General features: G+C 40.8%; 2 protein-coding genes across 2 annotated transcripts in view; one reads left to right on the plus strand and one right to left on the minus strand.

Moving 5' to 3' along the window:
• Positions 1-3304, plus strand: part of HIBCH (3-hydroxyisobutyryl-CoA hydrolase) — a 94926-nt gene extending 91622 nt beyond the window's left edge. Inside the window, exon 14 of the mRNA XM_044669698.1 lies at positions 2975-3304. Coding sequence (XP_044525633.1) covers positions 2975-3090 — 116 coding nt within the window. The 3' untranslated portion in view covers positions 3091-3304. The remainder of the gene's footprint in view (positions 1-2974) is intronic.
• Positions 3305-15734: 12430 nt separating this feature from the next.
• Positions 15735-18678, minus strand: C3H2orf88 (chromosome 3 C2orf88 homolog). Its single transcript, XM_044666448.1, has 2 exons — positions 17639-18678; positions 15735-16159 (listed from the first exon to the last, which is right to left on the minus strand). Exons 1-2 carry the CDS (start codon positions 17887-17889, stop codon positions 16141-16143), a joined length of 270 nt encoding a protein of 89 aa, XP_044522383.1. The 5' UTR covers positions 17890-18678; the 3' UTR covers positions 15735-16140.
• Between the last annotated feature and the right edge of the window lie 4473 nt (positions 18679-23151).

Raw genomic sequence — 23151 nt, forward strand, 5'->3', positions numbered from 1 at the left:
ACTTGGGCATAGTCGAAGACAGATAGGGAAAGATTGAAAATTGGAGAGAGATGGGATGTTTGAAGATGTAGTTTAAAAAAGAAAGTAGGGGGAGATGAGATCATGGCAACATGAGTTGCCTTGGATGAGTTCATGAGGCAATGGCCTTGGCAACTGAGGGAAAGGCAGAGAGAATAAGGGAATATGTCAAATGTTTTTGAGATGAAGAGAATGGGATAAGAGACCTCAGTTTTCTCAGAGTCAAAATCCTTAGCTGAGAGAAGTATGTATTCACACAATATACACACATATTATACACACACACACACACACACACACACACACACATTCTCTTTTCTTAGGATTGCTCCCCAAGTACCTAGTACTGTAAGCTCTTGCTGTTCTCTAACTTCCCAAAGCTGTCGTATCCACCTGTCAATGTCCCTTGCTCTAAAATTGTTCCTCACTGTTGTAGGGAAAATGTAGGATTTAACTTAATTAGTAAAGAGCAGACTTAGCCAGGCAAAGCTGGAAGGAGCTGAATGTTGGTAGAGGGGACTTTTTCACAGGGACTCTGAGCTGACAGTTTGCTTTTGGGGTGTTGGATTTTAGCAACTGTCTGGAGAGCCTGTGGGTATGGTATCTCTGTGCTTTGAGAGTATCTACAAGATCTTCTAGCAAGTCCAAGAAGTTTCAGGTTGAGATAGGATTTTTATCTGTATTGGTGGACATACAGATACATCCTTCTCCCTGACATCTCCAGTGGATTTGCTGTTTTTACCTGTGTTCCCGAGACAAGCTGATACATCTGGACAAGAGCCAAAGGACAGCTTAGTGAGATAACCTTTATACCCTGACCAGCTAGTCATTGCCCCAGGCTGTCTACTGTAGGTTTAGTGATAGAATTAGCCATCTCCATCTCTTCAGCCCTGAATTGCCAATAGTCTTTAGTGACAGTTATTCCCTCTTACCTCCACTCCCTGTCCCTGTTCAGTCATTAAACTCTCTTTACAAAAGCTTCCTTGGTCTTTCTCCTTTCCCAGATACTTGGTTGATACATTGTACCCACTGTGTTACCTTCCCTGGTTATTATTGGTTTTATTCTGTTATATGTTATTCCCAGCTAAGTAGTTTTACTTGTGGTTATTCTGTTAGTTTCCTATAGTCAGTTGAAACATCTAACTGGCTACCCTCTTTCCTACTGTAGTGAGGAACTCATTTTTAAACCCTTTACCATCCTTGTTTAACCCCCCTTACTTCATCACCCTTTTTCAAAAATCCTATTCCTTTAGTATGAGGGATCTTAGCTAAGCTTTACAAGATGAAACTCCTAGATTCTTAAACTTTAGGGCCCTAGGAACATTTTATAGGTGTGGAAACTGGGAAAAATTATTTACCAAAGGACAGTTATCTTGTGGTAGAGTGATGTTTTCACCTAAAATATTCTCCAAATCTGTAAGTTCTTGGGTCAGAAGAAAAGTCTTCTTGGGTCCAAGAAGAAAACAATTCCAAGGAAGTATAGGAAAATTGAAATAGAGGGCAAGAGGATAGAAAGAATAAACACACGACAGTGCGGAGAGGGACAGAGAAAAGTAGTAGCATAGCCCTGACAATCTATGACAGGAGGATTTTTCACCCAGAGGGTGCATATGGCCCGACTTAGAATGAAACCCCTGCCACATAGAATTAAGAAGGATCTACAAGCATCAGTGGGCATGAGGAAAGCTAATGCTGAACTTGGGAGAAAGATTGGGATGGTGGTTGGTAGTTTCTTGTTACAGAGTCCATAGAACTGCTGTTGTCTCTTACTATCTAGTGATTGTGAAATCCTGGGGAGGAAATGGATCCAATGAAGGGCTCCTGTATTTTTGTCATTTCTTCCAGGTGGAGAACTTTGGAAAGTAGAGGATGTTATAGAAATTATAGCTGATTACAGAGAGGACATAAAAAATTGGGTTTTCTAGAATGTCTTAAGATACTACATTGATGACTTGCTGATATCTTTTAAATTAAAGGAAGTAATGCGCCTAACTGCTGCTATTCTAGACCTAATTCTGCTGTACGAGGAGAGGAACTAGTTGGTAAAGTGAGAGGACTAGAACTTTGGAAACAAGTTCATGCTATCCAAGGAGGGAAATACCAAACATAATCAAGTGTTCACACTAGACTTTAAATGAGCAGATTTCAGAGAGTTAGGAGAAATGAACCCATTGCTTGGGAATTCTGATCCAGACAAGTAAGACAGCTTCTGTCCTCAAGTTTATAATCTAATGGAGAAAGAGATAGCTGGAAATTCAGTTTGAAGAGTGGCCTGGTTTGAAAATGTCGACCAGGCCATGTGTGAAAACCTGCTTCTGAGTGAGACATTCAGGGCCCAGCATCTTGGGGTCACAGAACAAGGTGCTGGTTGAGAGGGATAAAGGAATAATGGCCAAAGTGTAGGCAGCATGGTATGAAGATATCCAACGATGCTTAGAACATATATAAATCTCTACATTTAGTAGATAATAAATTATACTTGTCATACTCAACTAATGTTTCTATCTCTTAAGTGACGCCAATAGTGTTCTGTGTTCTAAACAAATTGTGTTAACTGATTCCCACCTTTTTAAAACTAACGTGTTGTAACTATAAAACAAAATCTTCATTAATCCCAAAGTTCAAAGGGTAATTTTGATATCAGTACAATTGACTTGAGCAGTTATTGGGAGGTGTACAATTTCCATTTTGCTTTAGATGGGTTTAAAACTTTGGCTTAAAAGGATTGAAAACATGCTCCAAATGTCCTGTCACCAGTGCTCAGAAATCTAGAATGACAAGACCTTTCAGAGTTCAAACTAGAAAACAAATTACAAATAAACACAGACAATGTAAACTTTTTAAGAAAAGGGGCACTATTAAAGAAGAAAGAAAGGATAGTGCCTACATCTTTGGTAATTAAAACCTGGCATGGATAGGGCAAGGTTTACTTGTATCTTCCTTTTTTTCTCAACAGTTTTGGTTGACAAGGACCAGAACCCCAAGTGGAAACCTGCTAAATTAGAAGAAGTAACTGATGAATTTGTGAATGATTGCTTTAAGCCATTGGGAAGCAATGATCTCAAATTTTAACTGCAGTGACTGACCTCAGAGCTTCTTATGAACAGACAAGTAAGAAAAATGGAAGGTAGACTCTTTGGGACTAGAAAATCAGCTTAATTTGACATGGCAGTCCTTTTTTCCCCCTCTGATTATATGATAATCTATTCATTTATTATCTTGTATAGCATTATATATAGACCATACTGAATAAAGATTCTTGGAAAAAAATGTGGTGATATTTTAACTGTGGTTTGATGGATTGCTATTTTTGCTTCAAGAAAGGGTAAAATTATTATTCCATGTCATGCTTTCAATTAAAATTATTTAAGGGATAAAACTTTTAACATGATCGTATATATGATACCCTTGGTGATCCCAGGCCTCTCAGCAGCAGTGACACTTTGCAACTTTTTTCCTGAACTCTTTCTCTCCTTTGAGTTCTTGTGACTCATCTCCCTCTTAGTTGTCCTTGTGTTCATCTGTCCAGTCCCGTTTTTCGCTAGATCATCATTAACATCCTCCCTTCTTTGTACAATTCTGCCTCCAATCTCTGGCCTGGGCCTCCTTTTCTTTCCTTCTGTACCTCAGTCAGCTCCCATGGGTCAATAATCATTTCTACAGAGAGTACTTCAAGGTCTCTGTTCACAACCCTTTACTTCTCCTGAGTTCAAGACCCACGTCCCCGACTATCTGTTGGATACTTCTAAAGGTATTGTGTAGGCATTTCAAACCCAGCCGTCTCCCTAATTTATTCTTTTGAGAGTACCATCACCTTTCTCTCAGGGCCTCAACCCCAGCATCATCCTTGATTTTTTTCTGCCCAACACTCATATCTAATCATTTGCCAAGTCTTATGGATCCTACCTCCCCAGCATATCTCTCATTCTTCTTTCCCCACTACTGTCTTTTAGGCCCCCTTTCCCTTTCACTATTAAAGTCACCTCCTAATTGGTCTTTCTCAAGCCTCTTCTCCTTGCTAATCCATCTTCCACAAAGCTGTCAAATGAGCTTCTGAAGTCAAGATTGGACAATGTAGTTTTGTGCTCAGAGACCTCCAGTAGTGACTCCTTGCTGCTCCCTGCGGGAGGAAATGCAAATGTCTGCCATTTAAAGACCATCATACACTGGCTCCAGCTAACTTTCCAGGGTCATTCTACATTACTCCCTTTTCTTGCACTCTGTATTCTAATAAAAATGAATATCCTCTGTACCCACTATTCCATCTCTGGGCCTTGCATTCCTGGAAAGCCCTTCCTTCTTACCCCCACCTCAGAATTCTGATATTCTGTCAAAGCCCAGATTATGTGCTACCTTCTGTGTCAAGGGTTGGCAAATTATTGCCCAGGCACCAAATCTGGGCTGCCACAGTTCTCTGCTGCTTGTCTTACGTGAGGCCTTTCCTTCTCCGTGCTCCAAACTTTTAGTGCCAACCCTAGCCCCAATTACTTTGTGTGCGTTTTGTGTGTGTGTGTGTGTGTGTGTGTGTGTGTGTGTGTCTTAACTTCTACTGGCATTAAAAATCCCCACATTTACATAAAATACTATAGAGAGAGATCCTTAGGAGCAGGGACTATTTCATTTTTATCTACAGAACCTCAATACCTACTATCCTGTTTGGCACAGAATGGCCATTTAATGAATACTTTTCACTTGATCAATAGAAGGATGTTTAGAGTAGCAATTTTTGAAGTAAAAGCTATCTTACAGGAACATTCACATGCTTCTGACAGAAATTAAAATAAAAAAAACAACATAATGTTCTTTGGTCATTTTATTTTATTTTTTTTAAACCCTTAACTTCTGTGCATTGGCTCCTAGGTGGAAGAGTGGTAAGGGTGGGCAATGGAGGTCAAGTGACTTGCCCAGGGTCACACAGCTGGGAAGTGTCTGAGGCCGGATTTGAACTTAAGACCTCCTGTCTCTAGCTCTGACTCTCAATCCACTGTCTTTGGTCATTTTAAATCTTCATAAGTCTTGTTGAACCATACATATTTTAAAGGATCTCTAATGGGATTTTCTTTTCACAGAATCACTAAATTGGAGAAGGGACCTCACAGGCCATCTAGTTAAACTCAGAGAGAGGATTATTATTATTATGTTTAATCCTTACCTTCTGTCTTAGAATCAATATTATGTATTGGCTGCAAGGCAGAAGAGTGGTAAGGGCTATGCAATGGGGGTTAAGTGACTTGCCCAGGGTCACACAGCTAGGAAGTATCTGAGGCCAGATTTGAACCTGAGATCTTTTGTCTCTTGGCCTGGCTTTCAATCCACTGAATCACCCAGCTGCCCCCGAGAAGATTCTTTTTCAGGTGTATCATCATTCACTTGAGAGAAAGAGTGCATATATAGAGATAAAGAACTTGAGTTCAAATTCCAAAGTTTTACTTTTTAGCTATGTGACATTGAGCAAGTGTCCTCATCTCTCTGGATCTCAGATTCTCCTGCAAAATAAAATTGAATTATATGACCTCTAAGGCCCTTCACACCCTAAATCTACAGTTCTAAGATTTCCGAAGGCAATTCATTCTTTTGGATAGCTCTAATGGTGAGGAAGCATTTTCTTGCATCAAGTCTAAATCTCTCTCTGCACCCTCTACCCATCCTATTGCTCTGTGTTCTGCACTTTGATCCATTTTTTACATAATGGCCATTCTCACCTTCACAGAAAATTATATCACATATCATAAAATTATCCAGTAGAAGCAGCTTTCCTAGATTAAAGTTTTCTTTAATCAATTTTCACATGAGATCTCAAGGCCCTTTGCATTCCTCTCCTCTACAATTATCTATCTTATCAAAATGATCCCTAAAATATGGTTTTTCTCCTGATGGAACTGATGTTTCTTTGGGTCTTTTTGCTAAGAATTTTGATCTTGAGAACTTCCCATTTCTCCTCAGTTGATTGTCCTCTTAGGCCATGGGATTCCATCCTTTCTCTTAACTCTATGAAATGTACTTTTGCCCTAAATCTATAATTCATATTGGGCTCTGGTGACTTTCTTCTTTATTGCAAATGCTAAGTGTTGTGAGGAAAATTATTACTTAGTTATTAGCTTAGTATTAGTATTAGACCTAGCAGGAAAGGCTGGAGAATTCCAAGATGGAATGGGGAAGCAGGAAGTGGTTCTTGCTCTCTGAGAGGGACTCCATGGTGGTTGGGACAAGTAGTAACTGATTCCCTGGGAGACCTCAGAGCTAGTGGAGTTGCACCCTGACTCCCTGGGATCCTGGAGTGTGGTGAAGGTTGGAAGCAGAGGACATCTATCCTGCATGACAGCACTGAGTAGGGAGTAATCTGCGATCTGGTGGACAGCTTGCAGACTTCCTCTCCCTACTGGGCTACTTTGGACCATCTATTCTGGAGGAATTGGTTCCTGGCTTCCTGAAAACATCTCTGGACTCTACTGTGAAGATTCCCACTCCAGTCCTGTTATTCTCTGGGCCTTGCCTGGCTTAGGTCTTAGATTAGTGTAGATAAGTCCCTCCCTTGACCCTGTGGTTTGCCCTTAGCTTGTAAGAATAAAATCCCTTATTCCCACCCTTTATTATTGTTTCCCACAATTAAACTGTTATAAACCTTTGCCTTTTACTTGCTGGTTTCCATAGGCCTAGACTAGATATTGCAGGGTGGCAGTTGGGCCCAACTGCCACTTCAGTAGCAGTCACCTCCTTTAGCAGTAAACCCTGGTCTCCCAACCTTGTTTGGTCCTGTCCATCTGTCATTCCTGTCTCCCTCACCCCATTGTGAACCCACAGATAATTTAGTTAACTTCCCTGGTAATCCTCCATTACAGAAGATGGAGGAGCTATTTTTCCCCAAAGTGTCCAGCATTTCCACCCCATCAATCAGTTCCTTGTTGCTGGTGAGAATCAAATTCAGAAAGAATTTCCCTTTGTTACTACCTCTACTTTTTTTTATGTGTGTATGTATGTATAGTATGTATGTATGTATTTATGATGCATTTAGACATCTCTGCAAGTTTCCTGCCTGCTATCCAGTCTCCAATAAGAGCAGGAGGAGGGCTCATTACCATGGTGCCCAGTGCATTTTGTGCCTGACCTACAGTCACTGTAAGGAAGAGAAGAAGGTATATCACCATTGTGCCCCATGCGTCTTCTGCCTGATCTCCAGGAGTCTCCTACCTGATGGAGGGCAAATTGCCATCTTGCCACTCAAAACTCCTATCTGATCTCCAGCCTCTGGAGGGAAGAAAGTGCTCTTCCATCATACTGGTTTCTCATCACTAAGATGAAGGGAGACGGTACCATTCCATCAAGTATCCAACTTGATCTCTTGCCTTGGGGGAAAGAGTATTAATTACCATCCTTTCTGCTTCAAGTTCTCACCCTTTACTTGAACTGTTCAGGACTCTGAAGGACCCCTCCTGGAGAACATTATACTGTTGACTTTAAACATTTCTATAAAATATTCACTTAATGACTAACTAATTTCTCCCCCTAGTCATACTCTCCCCATCTTGGCCTCAGTTTCTTTAAGTCCCAGGATTGGGTGGGATAAGATGTTCTGGTCATTTATATTATATTAGCTCGTCCTACCCATGAACAATTAATGCTTTTCCATACTCTTCCTCATCTCAGTGACTCTAAAACCCCATAGGTCATCATTGCTGAAACCACATTCTTCATCCTTCACTAACCAACTTTTCCCCATTCCCCTCAACCTCCCACCGCTTCTCCCAAAGTCCCAACCAAAAGCTACCCTGATGATTTTGCCTCCCTGGCCAGCCTTTCTGGCAGGTATCTGCATTTAACTCATTTCCCTCAATCACTAGTTGAGGTAGGGAAAGTGGAATACTCCTTGCTTCCCATCACTAGCTCCAGGTTCCTTCCCTATCATCATCATCATTTAGTAACCTCTCTTCTTAAAGCTTCTAGGATCCACAACTATAGACATGTAGGTTTGTCTTTTCTCAGTGAATTCAGTTCTTGGCTCACAATCTTTCTCTCCTCCCCAATTCCTGCCTTCATTTTAGGGGACTTCAACATATACCTTGATATGCCCTCAAACACTAACCCTGCATCAGCTCACTTATTTCCCATGACAGCCCTCCACTCTACAACCACACACAAAGATGGCCCTATCTTTGATCTTGCCATCAACTCTGAAATTGCCTTCTCTGATCACAATCTCTAATCATTCTTGCTCTTCCCTCAGTCTTTCATCACTATGCCAGGCTCTTCCAGTCCCTTGATCTCTCACTTTTCTTCCAAGCCATTGCTCCTGCATTCACCACAATCTCCTCCTTTCTCTAGCTTGACACCTTAGTGCACCTGTTCAACTCTGTACTAGCCTTGAGTTCTTTGTCCCTTCATTGCATTGCTGCTTGTGCCCTGCCAAGCCTTGGCCTTGGATCATTCTCTTCAGTGGCTGTCTTTGCCCTTACGCAGGAGTTGCCCGATATTGGTGAAATAAGGCAACTGTCCTGATGGGGTTCATGACAGTATGACATGACACAACCTCAACTGCACCCTCGTGGCTTAGTCCCTTTATGCCTCCCTAATTAACTCCCGATCCCCATTACCACAATGGCTCTTCCAAGCCTTTTCATCCCTCTCAAGCCTCTTGTGGGCTCCTCTTCTTCCTACCTCCTCAGCTAAGAAACTTGCCTTATATTTTCTAGAAGAAAATTGAGGCTGTTCACTTTGAGCTCCCCCTACCCTATTTCTTATTTCATACCACCCAGATGCCTTTTACTACTGTCTCTTCCACCCATCTCTCATGATGAGGTAATGTTTCTCCTTGCCTCTCCCTGTGCCTATAATGCCATTCCCTCCCATCTTCTCCAGCCTATTGTCCCTCTCCTCCTCATCCTCCCCACCCCCCATCAGTCTTTCCCTTATCTTCAGTTTCTCCCCATCCGCTATTTCCCTACTGCCTACATACATGACCAAGGCTGCCCAACCTCCTTCATCTCTGGGTCCTTGTTCACTAGGGCAGCAGGGTGGTGCAGGGGATAGAGTACCATGTCTAGAGTCAGTAAGAGCTTAGTTCAAATCCAGCCTTAGACATTTACTAGCTGTGTAAGTTACTTAACCTTTGTTTGCCTCTGTTTCTTCATCTGTAAAATGAGGATAATAATAGCCCCTACCTCCCAGGGTTATTGTGAGGATCAAATGAGATAACTGTAAAGCACAGTGCCTGGCACTTAGCAGTATATAAATGTTGGCTATTACTACTATTATTATTATTACTAGGGATGTAAGGTGGCACAGTAGAGTGCTGGTTCTGGAGTCAAGAAGACTCATTTTCCTGAGTTCAAATTTGGCTTCAGACACGAGGTAATATGACTGACTCTAGGCAAATCTAGGAAAACCCTGTTTTCCTCAGTTTATTCATCTGTAAGATGAGCCAAAGAAGGAAATGGAAAACATTCCATTATCTTTGACAATGAAACTCCAAAAGAAAGCATGAAGAGTCAGACATGACCAAATAACAAAAATTATTATTAGCTATCACTGTACCTCTCTCCTACCTTTTCAGGCTAAAATTGGAAGGGCGGTCTATACCAGGTTCCTCCATTTTCTCTCCTCTCACTCCCTTTTCAACTCTCTACAGTTTGGCTTCCAATCTCATCATTCAACCAAAGCTGCTTTTACCAAAATCACCAATGACCTCTCAGTCGCCAGATCCAACGACCCTTTTTCTCTCTCTTTATCTTTGAACTCTCTGTAGCCTCTCACTCTGTTGATTACCCTCTTTTGGATATTCTCTGGTATTTCAGGACACGAATCTCTCTTCATTCTCCTCTTACCCATCTGACTACCCCCAGCCTTCTGTGGGTATCCCACGTCCTCTGTCCTGGGTCATCTTCTCTCTCCCTCTATATTATTTCACTCGGTGAACTCAACAGCTCTCATGCATTCAGCGTTGATAATTTTCAAATTTACCTACCTTGAGCCAGCCTCTCTGCAGACTTCTAGTCTTACCTCTCCATTGACCCATTAGACATCTCAAACTGGATGTCCTATAGACATCTTAAACCCAATGTGTTATCTCCCCTTGCTCCTGCCCCCAAACCCTTCCCTCTTCCAAAATTCCTCATTGCTGGGAGCACCACCATTTTCCTAGTCATTCAGGCTTGCAGCATGAAAACAATCTTCGACTCCCATATCTTGCCTCTCCCTGCCTCCTTTCTATCCAACCTTTTGTCAAGGTCACTCTGTTTCACCAGTGTGACATCTCTTGAATACAAGTCCTTTTGAATTCAGATACTGCCCCAACCTGGTCACCCCTTCCCCTCCACAAACTTTTCAATCCGTTGACACTGGGCTCCTGGCAATGACACATACAAGACACTCCATCTCTCATTTCTGGGCATTTTCCCTGTCCATTTCTCATGCCTGGGACATTCTCCCTCATCTCTCACTTGGGGCTTCCCTGTCTTTCCTCAAGTCCCAGCTTAATGAATTCCATCTTCAACAGGAAGTCTTTCTCCATCTCTCTATATTCTAGCTGTCCTTCTCTGTTGACTGTTTCCTATTTATCCTGTAGAATTTTTTATACATAATTATTTACTGGCACAAATGGATTGTCACAGCCATAGATTGTGAACCCTTTCAGGGCAAGGACTGTCTTTTGTCTTTGTTTGTACCTCTGCACTTAGCCCACTGCTAGCACATAGTAGAGACTTAATATTTGCTGACTGGTTCTCCAGGCTGGAAATACAGTGACCACTCAGGGGCCCAGGCCCACTTACTGAACACCATGGGAGCCTTGACTTCTTGACTTGGATTCCTTGGCCTCTCCTTGGGCAACCTATTAACCTCCACTTCAGAGGTCTCAGCTGTATTTTTGAATCTCCTTTATTTTCCCACTACATCCCTCTTGCTTTTCCCTTTAACATAAATCAAGAAAATGTAATGGAGTACTATCGACCTAGTGATTCTATTTACATAATCATTTTAGAAAGTTAAGCCTGTCTTCAGGTATGATGAAATGTTCAAAAAATCTTTCTCCCTGACCACCCACCAGCTTTTTTATTTTTAATCTTGGCCACTTATTTTTCAAGAAGCACAGCATTCTGAATTACAGAGCATTTGGGGGACAGCCAGAGACAGGTTCTCAGGATGGATTTCATCCCAAATCAGGGATCCAGGAAAAATGCCTGAGCTCAGCTCAAAGTCGAAAGCAAGGCTCTTTGCCCTAGACATCACTCTCCAAGGGGTGGCCTAGCTTTGGGTAGCGAGCCAGAAGAGGGAAGCATAAAGGTTGAGAGAACTTGTCCCTCCTCAAACGGGGGACACACTAGAGCTCTGACCAATTTTGTGCTGCGCTTTTCATCTAAAATTAGGACTTTCCAAGGGTATGAGAGTGCCCAGACAGTGGAAAAACTGAGACAATCTCTGGGTTCTGATCTTGGGCCCTGAGGTTGGGGGACCCTTTTGGTTGTTCACAGTTGGGCATCCAGACAGTTTCCGGGAGCGTAGGCTGATGTCACACATAGCCTTTGTCCCAACAGAAGGATCCAATCCAGAAGATGAAATCAGATGAAAACAAGAGAGATTTTGTTCAAAATAGGCCTTTGCATGACTGGCATGGACAGATGAGGAACTAAAACTGTAAAAACCATTTTTGAAGGTGAGAAATGATGTCGAGGCCTGAATGCTAAGTTTCTCTGCCAGCCTGGAGGAGCCTGAATTCAGAGTAGTGCATCGTTGTAACCAGAGGTCAGTTCTGCTAAGGAGCACAATGGAGAGTGTTGGTTCTGGGGCCGGGGCGACAGGAGTTCAAATCCAGCTGCAGACACTTACTAGCTGTGTGAACCTAGGCAAAATGATTAACCTGTTTGCCTGTTTTCTCATCTGTAAAATGGGAATCATTAACAGCACACTGACTTCTCAGGATTGTAGTGAGGATCAAATGAGATATTTGTAAAGCTCTTAGCATAGTGTCTGGCACATATGTTAAATATACATATATATATCCATATAAATGTTAGCTGTTCATTCATCTTGTCAGCAGGTACATTATTCTCCCTCCATAATAAATTTCAAATTTTATTTTATTTTTTTATAAACACAACCTTTATTACATACATTCCTGTGAAACTTCCATGGGGGTGAGGAGAGAGACTAGGCTTTTAAGCCACCCCTGGAAGTTGGACAAAGATGTTTTGGTGTTTTTATCATCTATCACATTTCAAATTTAAAAAAGCATCAGGGAGCAGCTGGGTGGCTCTGGGGATTGAGAGCCAGGCCTAGAGATGGGAGATCCTGGGTTCAAATGTGGACTCAGACGCTTTTCAGCTATGCAATCCTGGACAAGTCACTTAATCCCCTTTGTCTGGCCCTTACCACTCTTCTCTGCCTTGGAACCAGTATACAATATTGATTCTAAGATGGAAGATAAGACTTAAAAAAAAGAAAAGGAAGAAAGCTTCAGGGCTGAGACTTGGAAGTTGATGGGGGAGGAGGGGACTTTAGAGATCATCCATTCCAGCTCCCTTCATTTAAGTTAATAGTCAATAGCATTTTTCCTCCAAAGAAAACTCATAGAAACAATGTGGAAAATAGGCTTAAATATCATTGTAATGGACACATTTATTGACACACCATAAAATTTTTATTTAACAGTCTCTATATTAGGCCTTTAAATGATCTTAGAAATTATTTCAGAAAAACTAAGCTGATTTATACTCACTGTTTTGGGGGGGGGGGGAAGGAGAGTCACTTCGGTATTCCTGAAAGAAATGTTAAGTCCTCTTATGTTAAGAACAAATGCCAAGCACACAACTAAGTTGGTTTCTTATTTTAATTGAATAAAATCTTGCAGCTAGTTAATGGCAACTGAATTTTATTGTACAGTTTCAAAGAAAATGTTTTCACAAAAATACTTGTAAAAATATACTATCATATGTATGCTTCCATCATGGGGAAGCTAAGGAACCCATGAAAACTCTAGTTTTACAAGGTAAAATGCTGTCAATGCTTGTGAGACCTCAGCAAATACAGATCCTATTCAGGCACACAACTACAGTCTAGGATGAATGGCGTTGCTTTTATTTAAGAGAGAGAAGAAAATTATGTAAGAACTGAGTTTTGGTCAGTAAATCTCACTTATAAAGTATCTCTGGTGTGTCAAATTTCTAAAAACAGGGAAACAATAAAAACTTATTATCTCAAATTTGATCCCAGTAAAATGTTAGCCAGGATCATGTGATATGAATATCATGCTACTTCATTTATTCATCATGCTTCTTTAAAAATAACAATGCCATTTTAGGATTAATTATCCTCATAGTATTCTTTTGGGGGAGATATAATAGTCTTGTTTCCCCTTTCCTCCCCTCCAAAATTGTGCTTTTAGTGTTAATAAATCAGAGACGGTTTGTAAAGAGATCCTAAGGCAGTTGGGAATCAAGGACCTTGGGATCTTAGGGAAATGACCTAAAAGGTAGGAAAATGAGCATATTGAATCTGTGGACGTATAGTGGGTTCAGTGAGGAATTGCCCAATTTCTTTGGGCTCTATGCCGTTCCTAGAACTGTCACTCAGTTGTTTTTATTCACCTGATATGCCTCTGCTTTCCCTTGAAAATGCTACCATGTCTGGATTTTTCTGAGTGAATGGTTTCATTCCAAATCCAAGTTACATAAAGTCACATTTTATCCCATAAGTGACAAGGTTTGGGAGATGGAAGAAAAGAAATGCTATTCCATGCCTTAAACTTATTACCTCCATTTAGAGCATAGAAAGTAGCCTCTTCTTCAGCCAGACCATGACATCTGCTGTCCTATCAAACCCCCCCCCCCCCCCCCGCCATTGCCATCCCTTTCCAGTTTCATCACTGTTTTCCTCGTAACACATCAGTGCCCAAGCCTGGATGAAGTACCTCCTTTTTAAGTAACCAGAAGCTCACATGGCTTCCTCCTAAGTGTTTCCTTCTCAAAGGGCACATGAAACCTGATTTCTAGGACGAGTTGCTGTTGGTCTACTCTCATGTCTGGCTGCCCTCACATAAGGGCAAGAGTTGGAAGGAAATGTAGGAAGGAGACCATCTAGTCTAAGCTCTTTGTTTTACAGATAAGGGAATCAAAGCTGAGAAAGGTGGGGAGAACTGCCTGGGGTCACTTGGCTAAGGAGTCAGTATTGACATCTGGGTCCTCAAGTCCCAAATTCAGTGTTGCTTCCACCACACTGCTTGGAAGAGCCAATGAAGGACAGTGATCCAAGGCAAGAAAGAAATCAAATAGGGTGAAAAATCTACTGCAGACATGATTTGATCCATCTTATAACTAAACCATATTATCCATAAATAAGGGTGTGTTTTCTTTTTTTAAGTCAATATGTATGTGTATATATACATATTTTTAAAAATATGTGGATAATGACTGAGCAACCAACAATATAATCTTATTTATGCACCCCAGACTCCTCTGGCTCTCAGTGTTCTCAAGGCCATGCTGTCAAAGAAGCTTCTCGAGTCCCTCTCTTGTAAAATACAACATATGAGTGATATTAGAGAACCAACATGGTAGACTCAAAAGAGCCCTGGATTTAGTCAGAGCACCCAGTTTTGAATCCTATTCTTTCTCCCCCATATTCTTGGGCAAGTTACCTTGTCTCCCTGGATTTTAATTTCATCATCTGTAAAAATAAAGGTTGGCTTAGAATGAGCTCTCAAGTCCTATGGCCTGTGGAGTTCCTTGTGAGGAGCCCCAGTGGGTCAGTATTGGACTAAAAAACACACCTAGGAGCAAGATCTCTCACACTGTACTGAAGTAGAGTTCAGGGTTAAGGAAAGAGTTTGGATTTTTGAATAACTTTGTCTTGGATGGGCAGCAACCCAGATTGTCATTTATTTGTCATCCTTCACTGACCTACCAAGAATTCAGGAGCTAAAACAAATGCAATGGTCTTAGAACTAAGAGATCACATGGATGGATCCAAGTTCCAGATGGATAGATATATTCCAGGAAGAGGTTATACTGTGAAAATGGAAAAAGTAAAGGGGCAGGAAATAGCTGTCTTTGGTCGCCAGAATCCTCATCTATTTGTATATACACATACACACATATGTATGCATATATATGTATATTTACCCACTTCTTAGATTAGAACTGGAAACCAAATTGTATCATTTGACATTCTTAAGCCTTCAAGGGCATTATGTGATATATGAAAACTAAATGTGTCTTGAATTTCAGACATATTAATTAAAAGCAGCAACTTTAGTTTGGCTTTGGTCCAACTTTAAGTGTGTGTGAACTTTACAAATGTTTTCAGCAGGTATTTACCACTACTGGAAATACTGTTATCAGTGATAGCTGAGGGACATTCCATTTAGCATCAGACCCACGAACTTCAGCTCCTTCCATGAACAGGGATCATCTACATTTCCCTTGCCTGTAGCTGAAATAGTAGGGAAAATAGAATGTTAAGAATCATACACTCCTTAAAAAGGGCCTAGTGGTGTAATTTTTATTGATCAAGGGTCCAAATGCAACTGGACTTAATACACAAGAGAACATCAATACTAATGGTGACTTAGCACTTTTTTTTAAAATGGTAATTCTAGGTAGGATTCTCTTGTGTTTCAAAGTAATATTTTTTGAGTGAGTAGAGGTGTCCTTTTTTTTTTCCCTCTGGCTGCTTTGCTGTGCAAGATACACATATCCCTATTTACAGGCTTTATCTTCCCTCTCCTTCTCTTTAGACTTAGGTGTTAAGGGAAATAGAAGCAGTGAGGACACTAACAGCAAGTCTTCAGTGGCTCGTTCCAGTGCTAGATTGTAGTAAAGCACAGCCTTTAGCTACTCCTCTATGGTTAGTCCTAGAATTCATACCCAGTTTTTATTACAACGCTTTAAACAAATGCCCTGGAAACCGTGTGCTTAAAAGAGACCATTCATGCCCTCCCCCATCCCCATGAAACTGAACAGGGAATAAACTTGTTGAAAAGCTAGAACTCGGAAAACTGGAGTTGGCTCCAGCTTAGACTCCATGGGTATGACCATAAATGATTCATTTTGAAGTTTTCTTGTTAGGTTTTTGGTAGCTGCTCCCTTGGAAAAGTCTTCGAGGATTTTGCCATAAAGGTGTTCACTCAGCAGCGTTTTACTCTTGTGGATCAGGTCTGTGAAAGCGACAGAAGGAAAGAGTTGCAAGGCACCCAAATACACTGCAATGACTTAGGCGAATGATGCTACAGCCTATACCTCTAAGTCTCCCAGAATCTACTCTTCTATCTAAACAGAAAAGTATCTTCTCATCTCAGCATCATTCATGTAATGCTGACAGGTGTAGACCAGCAGCCCCCCATACAATAGACTCAGACTTTCTCTAAAACTTGCCACACAGCCAGCTAGCTTTGCAGGAAAGGTAGTGAGGAAGAAACAGAGTTTAGTGAGTTTTTCTTTTCTTTTTTTTCATTTTTTTTAAGATCTTGAGTTGAGGCTAAATGTCTCATTTATTACACTAGTCAACCATAATCCTTTTGGTAGCTTCCTTGACTTCGGGACTCAACAGAGGTGCTTAGAACAGCAATTAGGCAGGACTCTAGAGGAAGATGAAGAATATCTGCCTGCTCTGGTACTTTCTGGACATGGAAGTCAAGTCATTAAAGCTTAATGCAAATTCAGCATTGAGAATGGCGCCTTCCAGCTGGGGTAAGGGTAGGGGTACAGTATGGTCTCCTGCTCATTCAGTTTTAGCATTAACCATCACCTTAAAGAATTAAGTGTTCCCCGGCATTTTAGGATTTGAAATATGAAGTGATTTCTACATAGAGGATCTGAGCAATTTAATCACTTGGGATGTGTATACGTGTGCACTTTGGACCCTAAGAACCATGGTAGTTTATCTCTGCCACTCAAAAGTTAATTGATAAGTGCTTCTCTTGAACATACTGGAGAGGTTTTCTTAAGGGGAGTACTTAATGGGCCTCTTCAAAAATTCAAGCATCACTATTTTCTCATGATAAAAAGCACATTTGTTCTCTTTAGCTCTCTCTCTGGAGCAAGCAAAGGCTTCCCATGGAAGGGCAAAGAGACATCCTTGCTCTGGTCAGCCCCGGGTGTGGTGTCGTCATGGGAAAATTCCCTTTTGGACTGATGATCTTTTCCAGGGGAATGGTCAGGCATCGTTAGATAGTGGAGTTAAGAACATACTTAAAAACAATGGCCATGAACAGTGATGTTTTTTCCCTCTTTGGTGATGCTGCAATGAATGTCTCGTGATTATAGGAGAGCAGCCAGTTAAATGCATCAGTGCTACAGGACCCCATTTGGCCCTTTAAGCTGGATCAGACTATAATCCAAGGCAAACAAAGGAAGGAACAAACATTCTTGACCTGGCGCTGATCACACCAGATGTTTCTTTTTTTAAGTACTCTACTCTCCAAGCAAAGCAATTGTGGTACCAACTTAAATGACATTTTACATACAGCTGGAGTTCTAGGTACTTAATCCCACCAGTTTTTGCTTTCTTTTACATTTGAACTAGCACCAGGGTACACTGTTTAAATCTCCAGTTTCATGGAGTCATCCATTCTAGAGTAAGAGCCAGGGGGCATCAGGGCACAGCCTCGCTCTCAATGTATGGGATATCCCCATACCTGCTGTCGTTGGCTGCCCACTGCTTCACCGCTTCATCCATGATGTCCTGGGACAGGCGATGGGCATACTCTAGAACCACTACCTTGGAAGAAGAAGGATCCTTTTCCTTTACAACTTCTGTTACTTCTGTGATTTGGACAGGAATCACTGGGGGACTTTCAGGTAGAAATCTCTCTTCACTGTCTTGTCTCTTCTCAGTTGAGATTGTGTTTGGAAAAGGGAAAGTTTGCTTTGACTTTATGCAGCCCATAGCAGTTATTAATCAGGCCAAGGAGGAGGAAGATGATCCACGGCTACTTTAGCAGCATCTTTGGAATTATCTGATAGGTAACGGGTTTGATTGATAAACCAGCGCCTCTCCTCCTAGGAGCAGGAATTGACAGCTCCCTTCACCACACTTCTCATTTATGGTTTATCTGTTAAAAAAGCAAGGGTTCAATTTGAGGTTACAGAATGCTTTGTGACTGAACATCATCTCGTTCTCTAACAACCTATATTACTTAGACAAAGAGTAGTTAATACGAGATGCAGAAATGACTTCTTACTTTGTAAATACAAGGAAAACAGACTTATTCACTCAATAAAGATTGGGATTAAAATAATTTTTAAAATTAGCTTTCAAGATAGTAAAGACATTAAGCTTTGATTATGGAGTAACTATCTTTCTTTCTTTTTTTTTTTTTTTTTTGCTTTTTTCCATCAAGCACAACTAGATGATTTTTAGCTGGTGGGAAGCTATTCATGCTATTAAGAGAAAAGGGAAGAAAGTTCTTGATTAATATAGATACATTAACTCATTCATCCTTGTCTGTAAGTAGGAGGAATATGACTTTTTTTTCCTATGAAATGTTTGGTGTTTTTGTGCTTTTCTTTGTTGATCATATCCCATAAAACACAGCATTCATGCAAACCATGTATTAAAAGACAATAGTGGGACAGCTAGGTGGCACAGTGGATAGAGCACCAAGCCTGGAATCAGGAAGATTCCTCTCTCCAAGTTCAAACTTGACTTCACACACTTATAAGCTGTGTGACCCTGGACAAGTCACTTAATCCTGTTTGCCCCAGTTTCTTCATCTATGAAATGAGCTGGAGAAGGAAATGGGAAACCACTCCAGCATCTTGACCAAGAAAATGCCAAATGGTGTCGTGAAGAGTCAGACACAATTGAAATGACTGAATGCTACTACCTCCTTAGTCCTTGAAATCATCCCTCTTCTCTTCTGTAGCCTAAAAACATTCTCTCTTATATGTAAGGTGGATTTAATGCCTTTGTTCTCCTGAGTTTTCAATTGAAATGACAGCCTAAAAGAAAGAAGATGATGGAACAGAGTGGGAGCATGATTATTACCCTCACATATAGAGGGGGATTATAGGATTTAGATCTTGGAAGGTCTTTTGAGGTCATACCATCTGGCCCCAAAATTCTACAAATGAGAAAACTATGAGAAGCGACTTGGCTGAAGTGAAAAGGTAGTAAGAAGAAGAGATGGAATATGAATCTGGCTTTTTTGGAGTTTAAATTTAATATTCTTTCCACTAAAAACTTACTATCTTGCTTTACATGGCCCCAGAGAGCAAGAATAGGAGCCATGGATAAAGCCAATTGGAGTTTAATGGGAGGAAAAATTGGAAACATTCAAAATGTCACAAATTTATTGGGCTGCCCCAAGAGGCAAAATTGCCTGTTATGAATCTCTTGTTCATGTCACTAAAGACCTTTAAGTAGAGTCTGGGCTGACCTGACCACAGGATTTTATACTGGGAATAGCAGTTGGGCTAGATGACCTCCAAGGTCCCTTCCAACTCAGATTCTGACATATATTAATTTCTCTTACTTGGCAATATTCTTAAATTCTCAATATTCTCTTGAATATCTAAATCTTGGACAAAGATTCAAGGAAGAGGAACTTAATAGCAAACTATTACCCTAAAGTATAAAATCATCTGATAGGCCTAAAAATATATGTTAAGGGGAAATCTCAGTTGGCTTCCCTCTGAAACCAGGTCATGTCCACCACCCCTCTTAAACCACAGAGATAAAAGCTGCCAGGGGACATAAGACAATATACAACTAGCCAAGCACAGGTTCCTGTATGATTGACCTTAGGAAGTCACACTTCCTGTAAGACCCCAGATTTTTAAAGTTAGTCACAGGAGTTACTAAATTCTCTTTATTATTTACTAAACATGTTAGCTGCACTCAATTAACAGTAAATTATTCCCTTTTGGGCTTATTTCCTACTCAAGGGTTCTTGCGTTTGCTAGTTATTCTGAAAGTAGCACAGATAATTTTTTTTTTACAAATTTAAAATGTCATTGTTAAAACTCAAGGCATTATTTCTCTTCAAATGTTATCAAAAGGAATGTATCAAAAGCTGCCATTCTGGGCTAGTGAAGGAATGAGGAATTTTTAGCTTGGGAAAGAAAAAGAAATCTGACATATATATGAAAGGCTAGCGTGTAGAGTGGTACAATCAAAATGGAGGTCACTTGCATGACCCAAAGGGTATGTGATCATCCACAGGGAAGACGAGTGATATTCCACAATAGCCAATCATAGGCTTATTTCAAATATCACCTCCTCTACCCGTCATCCCTCAGTTCTACCCTGTTCTTCCCTCCCACCCATGGCCTCTTGTGGTAGTGCCTATGCAAATGCCCACTCTCACTAATGACCCACAGAAGTTGCCAAGACTGCATTTTTCTTCTCTACCCCACAGACCTTTTCCTCCTGGCCCCAGATCACCTCGTGGCTGTGTCCAGGTAAAGGCCCACTATCACTGATAATCCACAGAAGTTGCCAAGACTGCATTTTTCTTCTCTGCCCCACAGACTTTTCCCCCACCCCCAGATCACCTCGTGGTTGTAGCAGGCTCCGGGGGCAGCGGCCAGTAAATCATGGCACCGCTATTCATTTTGGGTGAGTCTGAGTAAGCAGACATGGATGGGTTATGAACATTATTTTTCCCCACAAAGGCCACACCTCTTCATAAGGCTATTCTGCCACCCCCCATCCTTCTAGTCACCCAGTTTTACAAACTCAAAGTCATCCTTAACTCTTCCTTCCCCATCAACCCGGGGATGTCAAATCTTGGCATTTCGACCTCGTCAACATGTCTGGCGTATGTCCCCTTCTCTCTGCTCAACCCAGTTACCATCCTAGTTCAGATAATTCCAGATAATTACAACAACCTCTTTTAATTGGCTTTCTTGGCTTGAGTCTCTTCCTACTCCAGATCATCCCCTCCGTTGGGCTTCCAAAGTGATTTCCCTAAAGCTTAGGTCTGCCCATGTCCCTCCTCCTATGCAAACTCCTCTTGGCTCCAGGATCTAGGATCAAGTATTTTTATCTCATCCTTCTAAAAGTTCTTTTTGTGTCAATGATGAAATACATAATTATTAGTAGAGTGAAACTCGTCTGTAAATTTCTAAATAAGTAAATAAACATATTGGGTAATGGATGCTTAGCCATTTTTTTACTGATAGATGTTCATGACCCAAAAAGTTTGGAGACCACTGCTGTAGAAGACAGAGAAGATGTCTGTATCAGCTAATATCAGAAAGCTGAACTAAGCCCAATAGGTGGAACTTATAGGGAGGCAATGTGGTATAACTGACAAGGAATAGGACTTAAGAGTTAAAGGGACTTGTCTGAGTAGTCCAGATCTTTGATTTACTATTCCTTGGGCAAGTTACTTACCCTGTCTGGACCTCAGTTTCCTTATCTGTAAAATGAAGGAATTGAACAGAGTCCCTTCCAGCTCTATGATCAACAATTTTATCTCTTAAAAATGTCAATAAGAAGCTTCTTTTTATTTTCTGTTTATTCATTTATTTTTATTACTTAGGCACGAATTTATTAGGATTATAAAGCTATTAAAACTAAAGATTGAGGATCTTGATTTTTCCCTAGCAAGGTGCTGAGGAAGAAGTTTCTAATTCATTAAAAAAAATGAATGGGTTGCCTCATCATTGGAAATGTTTAGCAGTTAGATACTTAATTATCTGTCAAACTCTTGCTTTTCTATCTCTAAGGTCCCTTCCATCCAGAAGTATGCTACATCCAGCTCATACATGCTCAAGAGACCTGATTGTTAAATTTTCAATGTGAGCAATTATACCTCAGAGATTGGAAAATATTTTGAATTAAGGTTTGATTTGTTATTTTGTCAATTGTTTAGATATGAGAAAGTGATGTTAATAATAAACTAATAGTGCAAGTTTATCTTAGAAGTGTTCTATGTATATTATGTGTTTGAGAGTCACTTGTTAAGCATCTACCAGCATACTCCTACTTCCAATGCTATGAAATTATCTACTGAGATTTGTACAGAACTTAGAGGAAGAAATTCATGTTAGAAAGCAAAGTATCATTCTGATTGACTTAACATTATCCCTTAAAAGTACAGTAAATATGGGGGGCAGCTGGGTAGCTCAGTGGATTGAGAGCTAGACCTAGAGACGGGAGGTCCTGGGTTCAAATCTGGCCTCAGACACTTCCCAGCTGTGTGACTCTGGGCAAGTCACTTGACCCCCATTGCCTACCCTTACCACTCTTCCACCTATAAGTCAATACACAGAAGTTAAGGGTTTAAAATTAAAAAAAAAAAATTAAAAAAAAAGTACAGTAAATAATGTTCATTCCCAATGCTGTTAACTAAACAGATGGCTCCGTTCCATAAGGAACTCCAGGTCTTTTCCTGAAAGGGAATGATTGGCAGATACAGCTCAGCCTAAATTAAGAACCTTCCAGCAACCAGTTACCCAGACAAAGAAGTGGGCTGCCTGATCAGGGGATGTGGTACAGAGGGCAGAGAACTCTCTGTAGCACAGGAAGATTGGTTAAAGGCGATTTATAGCTTGGAGAAGACAAGACTTGAGTGGGGGGAAGCAGGGAAGGGGGGAATCAAATTAGAACTGAAGGGATCTTAGAAGATTATCTAAGCCTTCACCAACCATTTTATATTTTACAGCAGCCTTCAAATACCTGAAGTGCTGTCACGTAGAAAGAAGGACAAGAGTTTATTCTGTGGAGCTTCTAGGGGTAAGTGATTAACTAAAATGTGTGAAGTTCAACAAGGGTGAAAACCATAACTGTCATACCTGGGGGATTGGAGGAAGGGCCAGCAGGAGAAGTTTTACTAAATCGTAGGGTAACATTTTATTACCCCCAAAAGAAAAAACAGACATAAAAAAGTTTCTAATTCTATGAAGAGATTTTTATGGCATTTACATGTTGCTTGACTGTATATTCCTACCAGCAAGAACTACATAAAGCATTATGATTTTTCTCTTTATCTTTAAATGTCCAAGCTTCTATCTTAGAGCTACATTAAAAACAGTTAACAGGGGCAACTAGGTGGCTCAGTGGATTGAGAGACAGGTCTAGAGATGGGAGGTCCTAAATTCAGATCTGGCCGCAGACACTTCCTAAGTGTGATCCTGGGCAAGTCACTTGACTTCCATTGCCTAGCCCTTGCCACTCTTCTGCCCTCAAACCAATACTTAG

The sequence above is a fragment of the Gracilinanus agilis genome, chromosome 3 (genome assembly GCF_016433145.1).
Source record: "Gracilinanus agilis isolate LMUSP501 chromosome 3, AgileGrace, whole genome shotgun sequence".
Classification (NCBI taxonomy): Eukaryota; Metazoa; Chordata; class Mammalia; order Didelphimorphia; family Didelphidae; genus Gracilinanus; species Gracilinanus agilis.